We start from the raw sequence: 18,237 nt of genomic DNA, 5'->3' as shown, positions 1-18,237 counted from the left end.
AGAAAGGTGAATCGAGCTGCTCTCTGACTCACAACCGGCTCGCCCTCCATACCTAACACAGCTAAGTGTTGCCGTCGCCATTTTGCAGGGTGGGCTGCGCAGTCTCCTCTAGCAAGGCCCGCGCGCCTGAGCCGGAGAGGACGTGGAAGGCTAGAAGGCGGGGAACGCGCGCTACCCGGGGGAAGCACGCGTGCGCACAGGCGGTGGCTCCGGCGGAGGGGTGGGGCCGGGGTACGAGTGCGCGTGCTCGGTGGGAGCCCGCGAAGTACCTGGAGGAGGTGGGGGGCGAGGTAGAAAGGAGTGAGGTTGAAGAGCGCTTGCGCGGGAGGGCGACCGTGCGGGGAGGGGGGCTCCGGAGCAAGCGCGCGGAGACGGGACTTAAGGAGCTCTCGCGAGATCTCCAGGTTGCTATATATGTGCGCAGGGAGCCCGCGTCCTTTCCCTGGTCTGATTCCGTCCTGCGTGACTGTTCTTTCGAACGGTAGTCTTTTATCTCCGTCCACTTTCTCTCCCACCGAAGTGCGTGCCACCAACCCATGGAAGATTCGATGGACATGGACATGAGCTCCCTGAGGCCCCAGAACTATCTTTTCGGTAACTGCTGGGGGGTTGGAGCGAGGCCGAGCAGGGCCTGCAGGCTTTGGTGGGGGGGCGGAATCCCCCTGAGGCCTGGGTTAGCGAGGAAAGCTAAGCAGGCTGGAGGCCTGAGGGAGTGGGAAGCGAGCAGACGGGGTCCTGCCGCCTGCAGGATGGGGACCCAGGAGGGGCGAGCCGGAAGCACGGAGGGGGGGTGGGAAGGAGGGGCGGCCTGAAGGCTGGGGCGTCAGCGGTCCGAGGCCCAGGGCCTGAGGTAACGTGGAACCGACCGGCTGAGGGTTCGGCGTTACGCGGGGCCCATGGTGGAGCTCCGGGCACAATTATTTTCTGGGGTTCTGTGAGTTGGTAGGCTTCTGATTTCGGGCGGGTGCCAGAGGCTGAGCTCCGCGTTGGTGGTGCAGGAGGTTTTGTGGGTTCGGGGTGTGAGGAGGCTTGGGCCTCCTTTCTGGAGGGGGTCGACTGAGCATGGCGTTGTCCTCGGGCCTCAGGGTCAGGAGCTCTCGACCGAGCCTCGGCCCCGGTGCCTCGGTTGGTTGCTTGGGGCAAGGGAGGTGCGGCCCGGCCCGGCGTGAGGAGGCCGCGACCGCTGGGGAGCACGTGGTTGCCACGTGGTTGGGGGAAGGAGGGGGTGTGTGGGCGCTGCATCCGGGGCTCACGGTTGTCTTGTCACCCCCGAGCCTGGGGTCCTGGGGCTTGATTGAGGCTGGTGGGCCGGAAATATTAGGTGAAGTGGTTGGTAGCTCCAGGACTCTTGGAGGTCTTTTGTTCGGTGCTTAACATCTATGCTGGTGGTTCTCATTTAGAGAATCCTTTTTCTGTCTCACCGCGTCCACCTCGCAGAGGAGGTATTGCCGCTCAGAGAACCGAAGTGGCTTAACGAAGGTTGCACTTGTAGGAAGAGACTAGATCTAACCCCATGACCCATGCCTCCAGAGCTGTTGCATTACAAATGATTTGGGGTGGGGGGTGGCTAGGGAGGGAGACTGGCGGAGGGCGCCTTCTGTTAAACTTGTAATTCTGTACCAGGGTTTTGGGATTTCCCCCTCGAGCACACCAAGTACTAAGGGGCCTGCGTTGGTTTTTCAGTCTCACTAAACTGTATTGTTGAAGCCTTTGTGTCAGGCTTTAAAAGTAAGTGCAAATCCTGCCCCAAATTAATTTTGTTTCCTTATATATCATGCTGAGATTTGTTAACTGAGAAATAACAGTTAAGTATCTATTCCAGTAACTCTTAGATTACAACTAAATGGGACTATTTAAATTAAAGTTTAATTCTGATGGTATTTAAGACAATTTGCTTATTCATGAATGGTAGTGGTAACATGCAGTATGCATTAAGGCTTTTAGTCCTAGCATTCTGAAAAACTGGTGTTTCTGATCAGTTTACATCAAAATTCATATCAGAATTTTTGTGTTAACTCTTGCTATTGGAAGTATCCCTAGGATATTTCTATTGTCTTAAACATAATTTCTGAACAGAATTTAATGTACATCATTTCTGTTACTTCAAAGATGGAATGTTGACCCCTGTAATGAGTTTTAGTTCTTTTACATTGGTAGTTTTTCTGTTGTAAATACAAGCTGTTGATGTAGGTGTTTGTGTAACCATTGTCATTTCTAAATTTGGCACCTGGGAGTTTTGGTAGGTAATTCAACTTTAAAATAGTGGGATTTTATCAACATTGTATGTTAGGGTTGGTTTCAGTTCTAGGTTTACTAAATTTTTGATCCCGTTTCTACACGAGAATAGTAGTGTAGTTGAGCATAAAATAATGTAGTGGGTAGTGGAATTTATAAAGCTCTGTATGGATGTTATTTGATGTTTATAGACTTCTGTATTCAAGAAATCCAGGAAGAGGTACCTCTGCCTTGCCTTTTCGTAGCTAGAATAGTAAAAATTAGTTCACAAGTTAACTTTTTGGTTACCCACACTGAATTTTCAGTGTTATTTTTCTCCTTGTTATAGTTGAATTTTTTCTTCATTTACAGGTTGTGAACTAAAGGCCGACAAAGATTATCACTTTAAGGTGGATAATGATGAAAATGAGCACCAGTTATCTTTAAGAACGGTACTTAAACTTTTCAAAATAAACTACTTAACATTTCTTGATTTCAGTCTCTTAGTTCCTATTCGTGTGGATTAATACTTATTTTACAGCAGTATTTTTCTTTCCTTATTTATGTTCTTCGCTTCTACAGTTGTATTAAAAAGCCCTTTAGGGTAGTGATAAATACAAATCTTATTTGTTCTCCACAGACACTAGCCTGTAGCCTACTACTTAACTTCCAGGTGGCCAGTAAATGTTAGGTGGTTTGTACGTAGGCGTGGGTGATGACATAAACATCTTTGTCATCAAATGAATTTTTATGTAATTGTTAAGATTTACCAAATATGAGAAATTGTCAAAGTCACATAAAACTTGAAGACAACATCGTGCTCAAGTCAGTTTCCCATCAGTGGTAATAATGAAAGGTTTATAAATTGTTCTGATTATTTAAAACAACTGGTTGGGGGGGTGGTTGTAAAATTGTGGAAACTTAAGTTGAAGTACTGTTCTTCTATTCACAGGTCAGTTTAGGGGCTGGCGCAAAGGATGAATTGCACATTGTCGAAGCAGAGGCCATGAATTATGAAGGCAGTCCAATCAAAGTAACACTGGCAACTTTGAAAATGTCTGTGCAGCCAACGGTAAGGGCACTTTTACACTTTGGATTTTATGTCAAAGTCTCATTCTGTTGCCTTAAGGTGAGTGTCATTTAGCTTACAACAAGGAGATTGGGGAATTTGGTTTGGTTTTTTCCTAGTAGTCACAGCTGCATATTCTGTCACTGGTGTTGACTGATCACTGTGGTGGTAGCTGCTTGTTTATCAGAGGTGGAAAAAACAGGTTCACTGATTTGTTCATTTGGCTTATGGGTTTGCTTGTTCAGAAACATTTTTAAGTCATGAACAGATTTTATACCAAACATGTAACCATTTTTTTTCCCCACAATATTTAGTGATTTATAATTTCTTCTTTTTAGGTTTCCCTTGGGGGCTTTGAAATAACACCACCTGTGGTCTTACGGTTGAAGTGTGGTTCAGGGCCTGTGCATATTAGTGGACAGCACTTAGTAGGTATGTTACTTCTATATGTTATGATGGTTATTTTTAATGCAGTTACTTTGTTCCCAATTTGGACTTTATAAAGTATGCTTAGTTCTAGTACTGCTGGTCTGTAATAGGTTCAAATGGGAATCTAGGGGCTTCCCTGGTGGCGCAGTGGTTGAGAGTCCGCCTGCCGATGCAGGGGACACGGGTTCGTGCCCCGGTCTGGGAAGATCCCACATGCCGCGGAGCGGCTGGGCCCGTGAGCCATGGCCGCTGAGCCTGCGCGTCCGGAGCCTGTGCTCCGCAACGGGAGAGGTCACAACAATGAGAGGCCCGCGTACCGCAAAAAAAAAGAAAAAAGAAAAAAAGGGAATCTAGTAATTTATAACTAGAAAAGCCTGGTGTTTTGCATGTAAAACCTAGTAATGAGTATTAGTCCACCAAATTCCTTTAAAAATTTTTTGTTCTCTTTTTACTGTTTTTCTAATAGAATCTGAGTTTTAAAATATTCATTACTGTGTCTTATCAGTGCCTTTTTTTTCTGAATTCTTGCTGTTGGTTGAGTTTTAGTAGTGGCTAATGAAGAATTTTATTTTAGCTGTGGAGGAAGATGCAGAGTCAGAAGATGAAGAGGAGGAGGACGTGAAACTCCTAAGTATATCTGGAAAGCGTTCTGCCCCTGGAAGTGGTAGCAAGGTTCCACAGGTACAGATGCAATCTACTATACATAATTTATTCTGGCCTTTAGTTGGGTAGTTTGGGTTAGCACTTACTTACGAGTGTGTGTCCAATTATTTTTTTTAAGAAAAAAGTAAAACTTGCTGCTGATGGAGATGAAGATGATGATGATGACGATGACGATGATGATGAAGAGTAAGTAGTATGCCCTTAGAAACCTGACATTGTTGTATGGGGGGTTATGAAAACGATTTACCAAAATCATGATGAGTGGTTGTCAGTGTGTTAAATGAGCTGAGTTAAAGGATGGAGTATGCAGCGTTTCCCAGATGTATTTGACTAGGTGCCTTTTTTCTGAGGAAGATCTAGTGGACACATTACTGTATGCTAAGTCTGGTGTATTTTACGCTGAACAGTTTATAATAAATGGGTTGGGCATAAAGAGAATCTGAATAGCTCCAGCTATATTCATTTTGTAAGTTGTCACTTGGGGATTTTTTTTTCCCCACAAAGGATTTTGGCATGTGGTTGTCCTGGTCCTTATGAGAAAATTAGATTCTAAAAGAGAATAGGATTTTGCTGGAGAATTTAAAATTTGGTTGTAGGGCCTCCCTGGTGGCGCAGTGGTTGAGAGTCCGCCTGCCGATGCAGGGGATGCGGGTTCGTGCCCCGGTCTGGGAGGATCCCATATGCCGCGGAGCGGCTGGGCCCGTGAGCCATGGCCGCTGGGCCTGCGCGTCCGGAGCCTGTGCTCCACAACGGGAGAGGCCACAACAGTGAGAGGCCCACATACCGCAAAAAGAAAAAAAAAAAAAAAAAAAAAATTTGGTTGTAAACAAGATACGTTTGTTAAACTAGGTCAGACTATGGTAAAGTTACAAACACGCTATGGAATAAAATGCTCCTCATAGGGCCTCCCTGGTGGCGCAGTGGTTGGGAGTCCGCCTGCCGATGCAGGGGACGCGGGTTCGTGCCCCGATCCCGGAGGATCCCACGTGCCGCGGAGCGGCTGGGCCCGCGAGCCATGGCCGCGGGGCCTGTGTGTCCGGAGCCTGTGCTCCGCAACGGGAGAGGCCACAGCAGTGAGAGGCCCGCGTACAGCAAAAAAAAAAAAAAAAAAAAAAATGCTCCTCATAATTAGTCTTTCCTATATGCAGCCATATCAAAAATTTATTAATGTTGAATTTTTAACTGTTTGTCCACTTTGTTCTTGAGTTCTCAGGTTGGTCCATTATATATTTACTGAAAACAGTTGAAATGGAATCTAAGACAGACTCTTGAGAGAACATGCACTAATTTAACGATCAGATCTGCAAAGTAGGTTTTCAGTGACCTCAACTAGCCAAGTTGGTAGCCCTTTAAAAAGGCCTTTGAGCATGACAGTGGAAGCAGAAAATAGGAAAGAGTTGAATGCTTAAAAAATTCAAAATTACCTGCATGTCAAACTTAAAAACAAACTCGGTATAGTTGGTGTTTGTTACTAGTTGATTATGCCTGGGCTTTGGAAGATTTCCTGTCTTTAAAATGGGGATAATACCTGATGTAACTACAATGTAAATAGTTTACGTTCTTGTCTTCCATGTCTCCTCTAAGTTGTCTTTAAGTTAGGTGGTGAGGGAGGAATGAAAAGTGTAGATGGTGACATGGTCCAAATCGGTAAGTTTTCATAAAAGGGAAAAAAGGGTAGTCAGATACATGTATAAGTAGAGGCAGTTAATGGATCCCTTGAGGATAACAAGTCTTAGAAGATTCCATTGGTTAGGGGGCAGTGAAAATGTTAAGAGGTGCTCCAAGGTTTGTTAGTTAAAAGTAGTTATTATGTGGAAATTGTAAGCCATAATCTCAGAAGGCTTGGAACCCACAAAATAAAAGGCAGATCAGTGGGTCTGTTCTGGGGATGGAAGGGGTATGGTGTGGGGTTGGTTGACTGCTGTTGATGTAAGCAAGAAAAGCTGAAGACCATGTAGTACATTAAAAGTTAGTCTGACCAACAAAACATAGTTAATCAACTATACTCCAATATAAAATAAAAAGTTAAAAAAAAAAGTTAGTATGGCTTACAGATACATCCTGGGTGGATTATTCTGGGTGGCCAGGGAACTATAAGGGGTGACTTTGGAGGCCAGGTTTTAGGGGGCCCTGAAAATGTTAGGCGTTCAAGCATGGCTGGCGTGGGGCCGGAGTGGCCATTCCCCAAGTGGCTCATGGTCATGGCTGGGTCCTGGGGCAGCATGGGCTGTGCTTCCTTCCAAGTTCAGTGTCATTTCCCACAGGGGCCAGGTCAGGTGAGGGGGTGGTGGAGAGTGTTCCGTGTTTTCTTCATGGAGGTGGCAATGGGATTTGCCTAGGTGCCACCCAGGAAAATATCTGTTACTTAAAAAAATAAAACAAAGGGTGTTCTCCATAAACACCCTTTTCCCCTATTTTATTAGGGACTATCCTAATAAAACTGCTTATTACAATAGTAGTTTTATAGAAACCATTGTCATCTTTTTTTTTTTTGGCGGTACGCGGGCCTCTCACTGTTGTGGCCTCTCCCGTTGCGGAGCACAGGCTCCGGACCCGCAGGCTCAGCGGCCATGGCTCACGGGCCCAGCCGCTCCGCGGCATGTGGGATCTTCCCAGACCGGGGCACGAACCCGTGTCCCCTGCATCTGCAGGCAGACTCTCAACCACTGCGCCACCAGGGAAGCCCTGTCATCTTTTTTTTAATATGGGGTAGCCCATGCAAGTATTGGGTGCTAGGGCCAAAATTGACCAATCACTGTTAAAAATTACTTAAAAGACATTATATGCCTTTAAATGTATACTACATGGTATTTTATCCAGTTAACAGCAGATTTTTTACCCCTGTATTGGAAAGAAGTGTTTCTTTGGTTGCACATGGATGAAGTTACTCCTGTTTTTTATTTAGACTATGTAATGTGGAAGAGAAACCATTTTGGCCAGTATATAATGTTTGGTTTGTGAAGTAATTACAATTTAAACCAATTCCACCATTTGCTGATTCGTACTTATTCGTGGACTTCTCCAGTGATTGGATTTTTTCCCCCCAGTTCCCCCATTTAGAGTGTACCATTTGGTGCTTTGTAGTGTATATGCACAGTTGTGCAGCCAATTTCAGAACATTTCATCACCTCAAAGAAACTGCTATAACCATACCTCATCTTCCCCAGCTCTAGTCAACCACTAATGTACTTTGTTTTTTATAGATTTGCCTGTTGTGAATATTTCATATAAATGGAATCATACAATATGTGCTCTTTTGTGGCTGGTTTGTTTAACTTATCACAATGTTTTTAAGATTCATCCTTGTAGCATGTAGCAGTACTTGTACTCGTTTTATATTATTGAACTGTAAGAACTTTTTTATATATTTTGGAAACAAATCCCTTACCAGGTAGAATTTACAAACATTTTCTCCCATTCCATGGGTTGTCTTTATACTCTGTTGGTGGTCCTTTACAGAAAAGCTTTTAAATTTCATAAAGTTTGGTTTATTTCTTTTATTGTGTTTTCGGTGTCAAACCTAAGAAACCATTGCCAGATCTTCAGAAAGTTTTATAGTTTCAGCTCTTAGCTTTTATCCATTTTGAATTGATTTTTGTATCTATTGTGGGTAGGAGCCAGTTTCATTTTTTTTTTTTGATTGTGGATATCCAGTAGTCCTGGCATCATTTGTGAAAGACTTTTCCCCATTGAATGGTCTTTGCCCCCTTTTTGAAAATAGTTACCATAAATGTATATTTACTTTTGGACTCTTCAGTTCCATGTCTATCCTTCCGCCAGTGAAATATTATTCTGATTTCTGTTGCTTTGTACTTTTTATAGATTTTAGTTTGTAATTACTTAATGTGAATGCTTCACCTTTGTTCTTTTTCAAGATTGATTTTGGCTACTTTGGGTTCCTAGAGTTTCAGTGTGAGTTTTAGGATCAGTTTCTATGGAGATACCAGCTAGGATTCTTTTAGGGGTTGTGTTAAATATGTAGATTAATTTGGAGAGTTGCCACCTTAATATTTACTGGTCCATGAATTTGGAATGTTGCTATTTATTTTAATTTCTTTAAATAACTCCATTTTCATTTTCAAAAATTTATTTTCAGTTGTAAAAAACATAACACCATATTTACCGTCTTAACTATTTTTTAAGTGTGCAGTTCAGTAGTGTTAATCACATTGTTGTGTAACATCTCAAGCTCATCTAGTTACACTGAAAACCATAACCGTTGAACAGAAAGTCCCCATTTCCACCTCTCCCTTGCCAGCCACCAAATCTACTTTTGGTTTCTATAAAGACTGATTCCTTAAGATACCTCATATAAGTGGAATCATACAGTATTTGTATTTTTGTGACTGTTCTTTCACTTCGCATAATGTCCTTAAGGTTCATCCATGTGCTACATTTGAGGATTTCCCTAAGACTGCATATTCCCTGATATATATACGTATATGACATTTTCCCTACAATTTGTTTATGAACATTTGGGTTGCTGCTTTTTGGGGGTGGCGGGGCGGGTTGGCTCACACCGTGCTGCATGTGGGATCTCTTAGTTCCCCAACCAGGGATTGAACCTGTGCCCCGCTGCAGTGGAAGTGTGGAGTCCTGACCACTGGACTGCCAGGGAATTCCCTGGGTTGCTTCTGCCGCTTGGTAATTGTGAATAATGTTGCAGTGAAAATGAATTTGTGTTCAAGATTGTGCTTTCAGTTCTTTTGTCAACCCACAAAAGTTTGAAAGCTCTTCGTGCTTTGATTGACTAAACTTGTAGGTTCATCCATTCTCTGGGTAAGCTTTCTAGATTTGTTGAGTGCATTGAATCAGTAATAAGGACTTATTTCATTTGTAGTGATGATGATGATGACTTTGATGATGAGGAAGCTGAAGAAAAAGCTCCAGTAAAGAAAGTAAGTAAGATACAGTAGTATAAGATTATCAGAAATAGCTAATAAAAAATGATGGGAATTTTTGCCATTAGTTTTGTGGTTATTGAAAATTGTCTTAGGAGAAGATGATCTCATACTTCAAATTTTTCTTGAGTAGGGCTACCCTGGAAACTTTTCTAATAGTGGGGAATTATCTCTTTTCTTTATATAGCCTTCTGTCTGTCTGTTAACCCTTTTGCAACCTTTTGTCAAAATGATTGTTTCTCTTAGCCTGACTGCTGCTTTTGCCATGGTTTAGGGCAGTTTTGTTTGTACTAATATGTCTGTTACATAGGGAGGGGCATTGATTAAGATTAATTTCTAATTGCAGTCTGTACGAGATACTCCAGCCAAAAATGCACAAAAATCAAACCAGAATGGAAAAGACTCAAAACCATCAACACCAAGATCAAAAGTAAGTGGTAACATACAAATACAAGCTCCATTGAAGTAGTTAGGTTCTTCTGTGGAAGAATCTCCTTTAAAAATTTGATAGGTCTTTGGGGCCTCCCTGGTGGCGCAAGTGGTTGAGAGTCCGCCTGCCGATGCAGGGGATACGGGTTCGTGCCCCGGTCTGGGAGGATCCCATATGCCGCGGAGCGGCTGGGCCCGTGAGCCATGGCCGCTGAGCCTGCGCGTCCGGAGCCTGTGCTCCGCGACGGGGGAGGCCACAACAGTGAGAGGCCCGCATACCGCAAAAAAAAAAAAAAAAAAAAATTTGATAGGTCTTTGGAGAACGCCTGTAGTTGGTGTTGAAGAGCTAAGATGTGATTATTTTATTGGTAATCACTGTCATATAGTTACACAGTTGACCCTTGAACAGCATGGGTTTAAACTGCATGGGTCCATTTATCACGGTTTTTTTTTTTTTGTAAATGCTACAGTACTGCATATCCACGTTTGGTTGAATATGGATGCAGAGGAACCACAGATGTGGAGGGCCGACAAGTTATACACAGATTTTTGGCCACGTGGAGGGCTGGCGTCACCTGTTGACATTCAAGGGTCAACTGTATATTGCCGTGGCTTTCTAATGGGGGAGAAAGCCGACAGAAAGATTTTTATTGTGGTACAAACAGTTGTGTCATGTAAGGGTTCTTGCTTGTTGAAAGGTATGTTTATCACATAGTGCAGTTTCTCTGTGCTGGCCGCATGTTGGGAGATTATCATTTAAATGCTATGAAATGGGCCCCAGGCATCAAGCTGCATTAACTTTGTTGCTTCGTTCTTGGGGACCTTCTGGTTTCGTTTTTTGATAATATACTTTAAGTGTAGAACTGACCTTGTGTTGAATATAAATGCAGGCTCAAACTATTTCCTATTCCTTTCTTAAGCAATAACTTAAAAATAATTGTTGAGACATGAATTCATTTAACTCAATTCTGGTGTATACTTGTTTTTACAAAGGACTGTAAGAATTTTATTGAGAAAATCCAGGTAGGGAGGGTCTTAAGAGTTCTTATGATGTAAAATTCGCCTTTTTTCCCAGGGTCAAGAATCCTTCAAAAAACTGGAAAAAACTCCTAAAACACCAAAAGGACCTAGCTCTGTAGAAGACATTAAAGCAAAAATGCAAGCAAGTATAGAAAAAGTGAGTAAAGTTGTCTTCCTTAAAGGAACTAAATTGGTAATTTTACCTTCCTGGGGTTTGGAACAGGACTGTTCCTCATTTTTTATAGTTAATATACCTGCCCTTTTGTGGTGTGAAATTATCTCAAAAATGGATTACTAGGTACTTACATTAATTTATAGTCTGTTGATTTTTTTTGCATATTTGAAGTTACATATGCTTTATTTTCCATTATAAAAGGATTACAAGTAAGTTGATTGTAAGATATATTCTTACCTTAGATGTTAAAATGAGAGAGCATTTCCCTTCACCTGTTCTGGTCATGAGATGCCACAGTACCAGCAGAGGGCGTATGAATCTTCTAAAATTGCAAACGGCTGGAAAAGTAGTCTTTGGCCACGTGGTGTTGTAGTTTTTAAAAAAAATTTCTCGTTTTGACTGTAGTCAGAAACATTCTCCGACAAATTGAGTCATTTCTATTTGCCATTTGCACCAAGATGTCACCAGGCAATACTTGTGATAATATCTTGAATTTTTAAGTGACTAAGGTGTTTACATTTAGTCTCCTTTTGTCTTAGTGGAAATGTGTGAGAAGAGGATTAGCTTTTGTCCTACTTGCCTTGCTTGATTTCGGGTGGGGGGATGCACTTAATAAACTTTAGTGAACTCTGGAGTATGGAGTAATTGGTTTTAATGCCTTGAAACACATTTGAGAGAAACTTCAAAAATCTGTGAATATTCTCAGACCCCAATTATTGAGAATAAATGTGGGATGGTGAGGAAAAGTTACTGACTCCCTTTTCCTGTGTTTTTTCTGTGCTCTCTAGGTTCTACATGGCTTCTGTAGATTTCCTTTCATTGTGCAGTTATGAGTCAATTGGAAAACTAACATTTTAGAACCAGAATGTATTTCTTGATTTTGCTTTAGTACTACTGCAAACCTTTTAGCCTTCCTGGTATCGCTGCTTTATTTTTATCCCTTGCGTACCGTTCTAAAATGACATTTTAGATACCCCTCCCCCTAATTTTAATATGGTCCTATCTCCTTGGTTTAATTGCAGGCGCATTGAACAATCCTGGGCACTACTGGTAAATTAAACCCAAAGATGGGGAGAGAGGAAAAGGAGAGACAAATGTAGTCCAAACTGAGTATCATCAACAATCCAGACTGAAGTCTTCTATTTTAACTCAATCCCCTTTCCTGATTTGCCACCCACCCATGCCCCCCTTCCAGGCTGGAAGCAATCTCTTGATCTCCTAAAACACTTTCTTTTGACTGCTGTGATTCAGTGAACCTTATACTTTGCTTTCTATTACTTGTGCATTTGCCTCACCTCTCTGACCATATTTTAATCACCTTTGTATCTCCCTAGCTGCTCAATAAATAATTTGAATCAAATAAGAATGTATGTGACAATAATTTAAAAGTGTAATTATAGTGAGGTTTATTTTCTAGGTGATGAGGCAGTTAAGTATCTTACACCATACCTGAAGCCTTCTTGATCTTTTTAAAATGCACAGAAGATTCAGGTTACAGGGAAAATCAAAATTTAGTTATCACAATAGGAAACAAAAGTGAAAAAATGAGTGCGTTAAGATAATTCCAGAGCAGAGATAAATATAAACATTTCAAGATTTTTGAAAATATTTGTGACATATACTTTGAAAATAATTTGGTGTTACTACTATTGTGCTTTCTTCCCTGTGCCCATAATTGAAAGGAATGGCGAATTTTAGAGTTTAGTGAAATGTAATAAAGTCTTCCCCCCATTTGACTTCATATACCCCCTGAATTGACTCCCAGGTTAGCACTGTGCTGGACCTGGGTTTTTGGTACATATTAAGTGATCTTTTTAACAATTTTCGTCACTTGTACACGATACCCAAAGGGGCTATACTTTTTTTTTTGTATTTGGTCCTGGGTGGTAGAGGGTGGTGATAAAGCCGACTTGTTAGATAAATACAGTAGGCAGTCAAGTTGATGGTTGAGTGCCTGAAGAATCACAAGCATATCTTATACTTTGTGTTTATAGAGTGGCTGGGTGGGGGCAGGAAATTTGAAACTTGGACAAACCTTACTCAGTATGAGAGTACTTGTGGAAGACCCCGAGGTCCTAATATGTTGTACAAACATGTCTTTCTAGGCCTAAAAAAGGATTTATTCAGTATTAAACTGAAGGAGTTGAAGAGACAAGGAATGAATCACAATGATCCATATAATAAACACTCAAATCTGAGGAATTTCATAACAATCTCCCTCAAAAATAGTGTTTCTATACTTACTCTTAATAATGCTTTTGTCTCAATAGGGTGGTTCCCTTCCCAAAGTGGAAGCCAAATTCATCAATTATGTGAAGAATTGTTTCCGGATGACTGACCAGGAGGTAACTGAACTTTGTTGGAGACGTGATCAAATCCAAAATTTTTATTGTGACATTACGGTTATTTGTTTAGTCTCTTTAGGTGTTGGCTTCTTTTAAAATGTTCCTAACCACAGACAATACTTCAGATTAAATACATGGAAACTCTTAAGAATTTAGTTGGCAGAGACTGAGGAGATAACTTTTTTAGTACATTTTTCCCAGCTTTTATATAGTTGGTAAATTATCTCTTGGTTACTGAACTCAGTTTTGCTTTTGGTACTATGTTGGCTAAGGAAATGAGCTGTGGTTTTCCTTGCTGCTCCATTTGGCTACTTGGGTCAGTCTGTTCTTTGCTTTCTTGTGAGTTGGCAGAGATGATTTTCTCCAGAGATGTTATGGGAAGCACATTTTGCTGAAATCAACCTAAGTGTAAAATCAGTTGAGTTAGATTTTGTATTTCTTAATGTGAAGAAGGTATTTTGTCGATAGAAGAAAAATCATGCATTTATTTTTACTATCTTATTTATAGTTGCTGACTCGCAGATTGTAAAGGAAAATGCAAAAGCAGTTACACAGGGTTGCTAGGCATCATGTACATACAGGACATATTTCTGTGTTTAATGGTTTTTGTCAGCGCTCCCTAAGTCTCCTGGATTCAGCTTTCTTCAATAAATTAAATTTGTTATTTAGAGATCTTTTTCTACCACAATATTTAGTACTTAAGTCACTTAAATGGCAGCACTATTTTTCTCAGGTTTGAAACCCTTTCAGTGGTTTAATACTTTTTACTTGTTTATTGTGAGTTCAGCCTTCCTTGTTGTGGTCACGAGATAACCAGTTTGAATCTTTTCGATTCTTTTGGTTGCTATTCTGTTTTTGTGTATATTTGAATCCCAAAAAGCCAGTGTAAATTGTGTGAATTTTCTGTGGACATTTAGTAAGCATAAAAGTCCTTTTAAAACTATGCAGTGTGTTATTGTTAATTCAGTATTGAAAATGGTTTTTTTTTTTTTTTTTTTTTTTTTTGCGGTTCGTGGGCCTCTCACTGTTGTGGCCTCTCCCGTTGCGGAGCACAGGCTCTAGACGCGCAGGCCCAGCGGCCATGGCCCACGGGCCCAGCCGCTCCGCGGCATGTAGGATCTTCCCAGACCGGGGCACGAACCCGTGTCCCCTGCATCGGCAGATGGACTCTCAACCACTGCGCCACCAGGGAAGCCCTAAAATAAAATTTTTGATTAGGAAAAATTCAGGTGAAGATAAAGTAACAACTAAAGTTGCAAGGGCCTTCCAAACAGCATAATGTCAGTCTTACAGCTGAAAATGACTGAATTCACTGCTATCAGAAATATCTTCTGACTTAAAAACTGAAAGCTGTTTTCAAGTGCCAGGATGAAATTTCTGCAATAATAAAAAGTGTGATATCTCAGTTTACTATTATGAAATTATCAAAACATTGAATGTGTCACATTTTTATGGCATAGCTGCAGATGTAAGTAATCACAATGTGTAAAGTATCTTCCCATTACTTGTGCAGTTTTGCTTCTGAAAAAGAGTTGTTTATGAGGATTTGGCTAATAAAATCCAGATGGAACCTGAGAAATAGCAAATTTTTGCAAAAACTCTTGAATTAAAGAGTTAATGAAAAAAATTGTACTGCCTTTTGTGGAAAGACTACAGATAAAAATCTTGCTGAATGTTTGTATAAAGTGGCAAACAGTGTTTACTTGAAGCAAAACATGATGTATTCGCAGGTGTTTTCTTTTCCATTCAATATTCTATATAATACGTAAGTCAAGTAGCATCTGGTTTTTGTTTTTTTTTTTTTACATTAGAGTGTCATGAAAATGTTCTTCAGTATTTATTCAACTTAATGATTAGCGAATGACTGATATTTGTTGACATGGTATTCAGTTCCCTTGCATTTGAAATCCAATGGCTGTGTTTAAAAACAGTATTTGAGAAAATCCTATTTATTTGAAGCACTGAAACACTTTGAAGAAAAGGCTCCCAAAGTTCTTTTAAATAATCCATTGAGTGAAACCTGCTTATTTAAATGTCTCTTCAGCAGTAGGACCATGTAAATTAAAAGAAGAGCAAAGTCATTGAAGTTCTCCATTGCTTTAAAAGAACTTGTTGAATCCTTTAAAGAGTTGGCAAAAACATCAAGACTTTTTTAAAGAGGCATTATTCATGAATAGGAAAAGAAACATCAACTTGAAGTAGATAATTAATACTGCACTTACATGATTGTCATTTGAAATGTTTTTTATCACTTGAAGATTTTGGCTCTTTTACATGGTGTTACTAAATACCAGCATGAGAACAAGTAGAATCAATTATATGTTGAAGAGGGATGTAGAAATTGATGAGGGATCTCTTTTTTGGTCATTGGACAATATTTTTGTTTTTATTTTTTTGCGGTACGCGGGCCTCTCACTGTTGTGGCCTCTCCCGTTGCGGAGCACAGGCTCCGGACGCGCAGGTCCGCGGCGTGTGACCCGTGTCCCCTGCATCGGCAGGCGGACTCTCAACCACTGTGCCACCAGGGAAGCCCTGGGCAATATTTTAAATCATTAGACTTGAAGAATGGAAAAGCAAGTTAGTCATGGAAGATGGTGTTCTGTGTTTCAACAAACGAGAGGAGCTTGTCTGAGTAGCTAATATGGCAGAACATACTAAATATGTATAGTGTCTCATAATGCTAATGCTAGCATGTGTTCTCATTAATGAAATAATTTGGATATGACCACTGTAGAAACTTAAAATGTAAACAAAATATAAGACTGTAATTAAGGAATTTTATAAGCAAATTATGCAAAATAAAGAACTGTTGAGTTCCCACATCATCAGGGAAATATAATTAGAGATAAAGAAAGATGTAACTTTGGTATATTTATATAGTTTATTTCAGATAAGTGTACTTAATTTTATGTGTCCCGTGTACAGGTGCATGTTTTTCTCTAAATCTGCAGCCCTAAAGCAGATAACAGGGAGGCAACATTGGCCAAACTGGTCTTCGTTTCCTTAACTAAATATCTAAGTTGTTAAATGTATATTAGTATAAAAGTGACTTTGCGTACAAAAATCACATGATTTTTATGTCTGAATCAAAGTATTTGAAATTGAATTATGCCTAAGTATAAATTTCCTTGAAATCAGTTTTTAATTATCTAGAGTGAACCTTTTTGGTGCTAGAATGAAAAATAGATATGTTGAATTGTACAGAGACGCGGTTTAATTTATTGGTGTGTATGAAGTGTTGTGGTTTTTTAACCACATTTCTTTTCTCTCTTTTTTTTTTTTTTTTCCAGGCTATTCAAGATCTCTGGCAGTGGAGGAAGTCTCTTTAAGAAAATAGTTTAAACAGTTTGTTAAAATTTTCCGTCTTATTTCATTTCTGTAACAGTTGATATCTGGCTGTCCTTTTTATAATGCAGAGTGAGAACTTTCCCTACCGTGTCTGTTAAATGTTGTCCAGGTTCCATTGCCAAGAATGTGTTGTCCAAAATGCCTGTTTAGTTTTTAAAGATGGAACTCCACCCTTTGCTTGGTTTTAAGTATGTATGGAATGTTATGATAGGACATAGTAGTAGTGGTGGTCAGACAAATGGAAATGGTGGGGAGACAAAAATATACATGTGAAATAAACTCAGTATTTTAATACAGTAGCACTGTTTCTCTTTCTGTTATCCTCTTTATACTTTGTCAAAGAAATACATGTACATAGTAAAAGTGTCAAATAGTATTCCAGAATCTCTAAAATAGTATCCTGCCCTACCCATCCAAATAGTTTTGCTTCTCAGAGTTAACCAATCTATTTTTCATCAAGAGCGCTTAGTGCTTTTACCTTACCACCTCTTGATAATAGTTAATTATAATCAAATGTTTATCAGACCTTCTTGTCCACCTATCCTAGCCTTTTCACTCCCAAAGAAAATCTGGCATGTTAAATAGCCTGCAGCAGCCTTTCTCAACCTGGGTTCTTTATCTGAACCAGAACACAAAATTATTTTTGTGACTATTTTCTTAATTTATCTAAAACAGTACATATTTGAGATCTATGGGGGAAGATAATTTATTGCATGTGGTGGTTATGTGAGGACATTCAGGGGCTAATCCTTGGGACCCCTTCATCTGATGGACCAAGATTCAATTGCATGATGGTCAGGGCTAGATTCCTGTTCTGCTTGTTTTGCTGTGGTATATCCTCCAGTAGTTTCCCAATAGATGGGGGAAATATTCTGATTTTTTTGCATACCTGATGAAAACATCTTGATTTTTGACATCAAATTATTTGCTGCCTCGTAAGCTGAATCTTTTTCTCAGAATTTTAGGTGTGAGCTGCCTTTTTTGGCCTAGTCTATTCCATTTTTGTGTATTCTTTGTATATGACCAATTTTTCTGAGAGCTAATTAAGATTGCTTTATTGGTGGTGGTCTGGAATTTTATGTGTTTTGTAGTCTTGTTCCTGGGCCCTGGGTGGACTGTGGGTCTGTTCTCCAGAGATGAAGTTCTCTGGTCTGGGCCTTTTACTTGGGAGATTTCGCCCTCCTACTTAACTCCCATCCATTCTTAGGCCTTCTGTTTGAATCTCTTGGATGTTTTTCTTCATTCCTTTTTGTTTAAACTTTAGGAGAGAGACTTTATTTTCTGTCTTCAAATTTGTGTTGGTTTTATTTTTTTTAACTTCCAAATGCTCTTGCTTGGTTCTTGGGACGTAGTATGTAGAGTCTGAAGAAACTTTTTCTCATTCCATGCATTGTTTACTTGTTTCCCACACCAGCCTATTTTATCTTTTATATTGATTAGGAGGGTGGTACTTGTTGACTGGGCTCTAGTTTCAGATATTTTGATGGGGGTCTGCAGATTTTAAGCCTTTTTATTTCTGGGGTGGTTTTCCAGAGTAAACTAGTTTTGGAGGGTGGGGGAAAATACTGGTGCAGTACCGTCTAGTCTAATCTCAAGTTTCCAGGTATTGGGTTCTTCTACTCATTTACATTGTGGTTTTCTTCA

The 18,237-nt window shown here is 40.3% G+C and overlaps 1 protein-coding gene across 1 annotated transcript; it reads left to right on the top strand.

Annotated features, from left to right (window-relative positions):
• The first annotated feature begins 399 nt into the window (after positions 1 to 399).
• Positions 400 to 16,885, top strand: NPM1 (nucleophosmin 1). Its single transcript, XM_060094954.1, has 11 exons — positions 400 to 594; positions 2,587 to 2,666; positions 3,167 to 3,286; positions 3,622 to 3,715; positions 4,287 to 4,393; positions 4,494 to 4,561; positions 9,216 to 9,273; positions 9,623 to 9,706; positions 10,781 to 10,882; positions 11,923 to 13,245; positions 16,536 to 16,885. The coding sequence occupies exons 1-10, from the start codon at positions 537 to 539 to the stop codon at positions 11,929 to 11,931; spliced, it is 780 nt and encodes a 259-aa protein (XP_059950937.1). The 5' UTR covers positions 400 to 536; the 3' UTR covers positions 11,932 to 13,245; positions 16,536 to 16,885.
• Positions 16,886 to 18,237: the final 1,352 nt, after the last annotated feature.

This window comes from Mesoplodon densirostris, chromosome 3, assembly GCF_025265405.1.
Source record: "Mesoplodon densirostris isolate mMesDen1 chromosome 3, mMesDen1 primary haplotype, whole genome shotgun sequence".
Classification (NCBI taxonomy): Eukaryota; Metazoa; Chordata; class Mammalia; order Artiodactyla; family Ziphiidae; genus Mesoplodon; species Mesoplodon densirostris.
The sequence above is the reverse complement of the archived record's forward strand: the minus strand, read 5'-3'. Positions and strand labels throughout refer to the sequence as shown.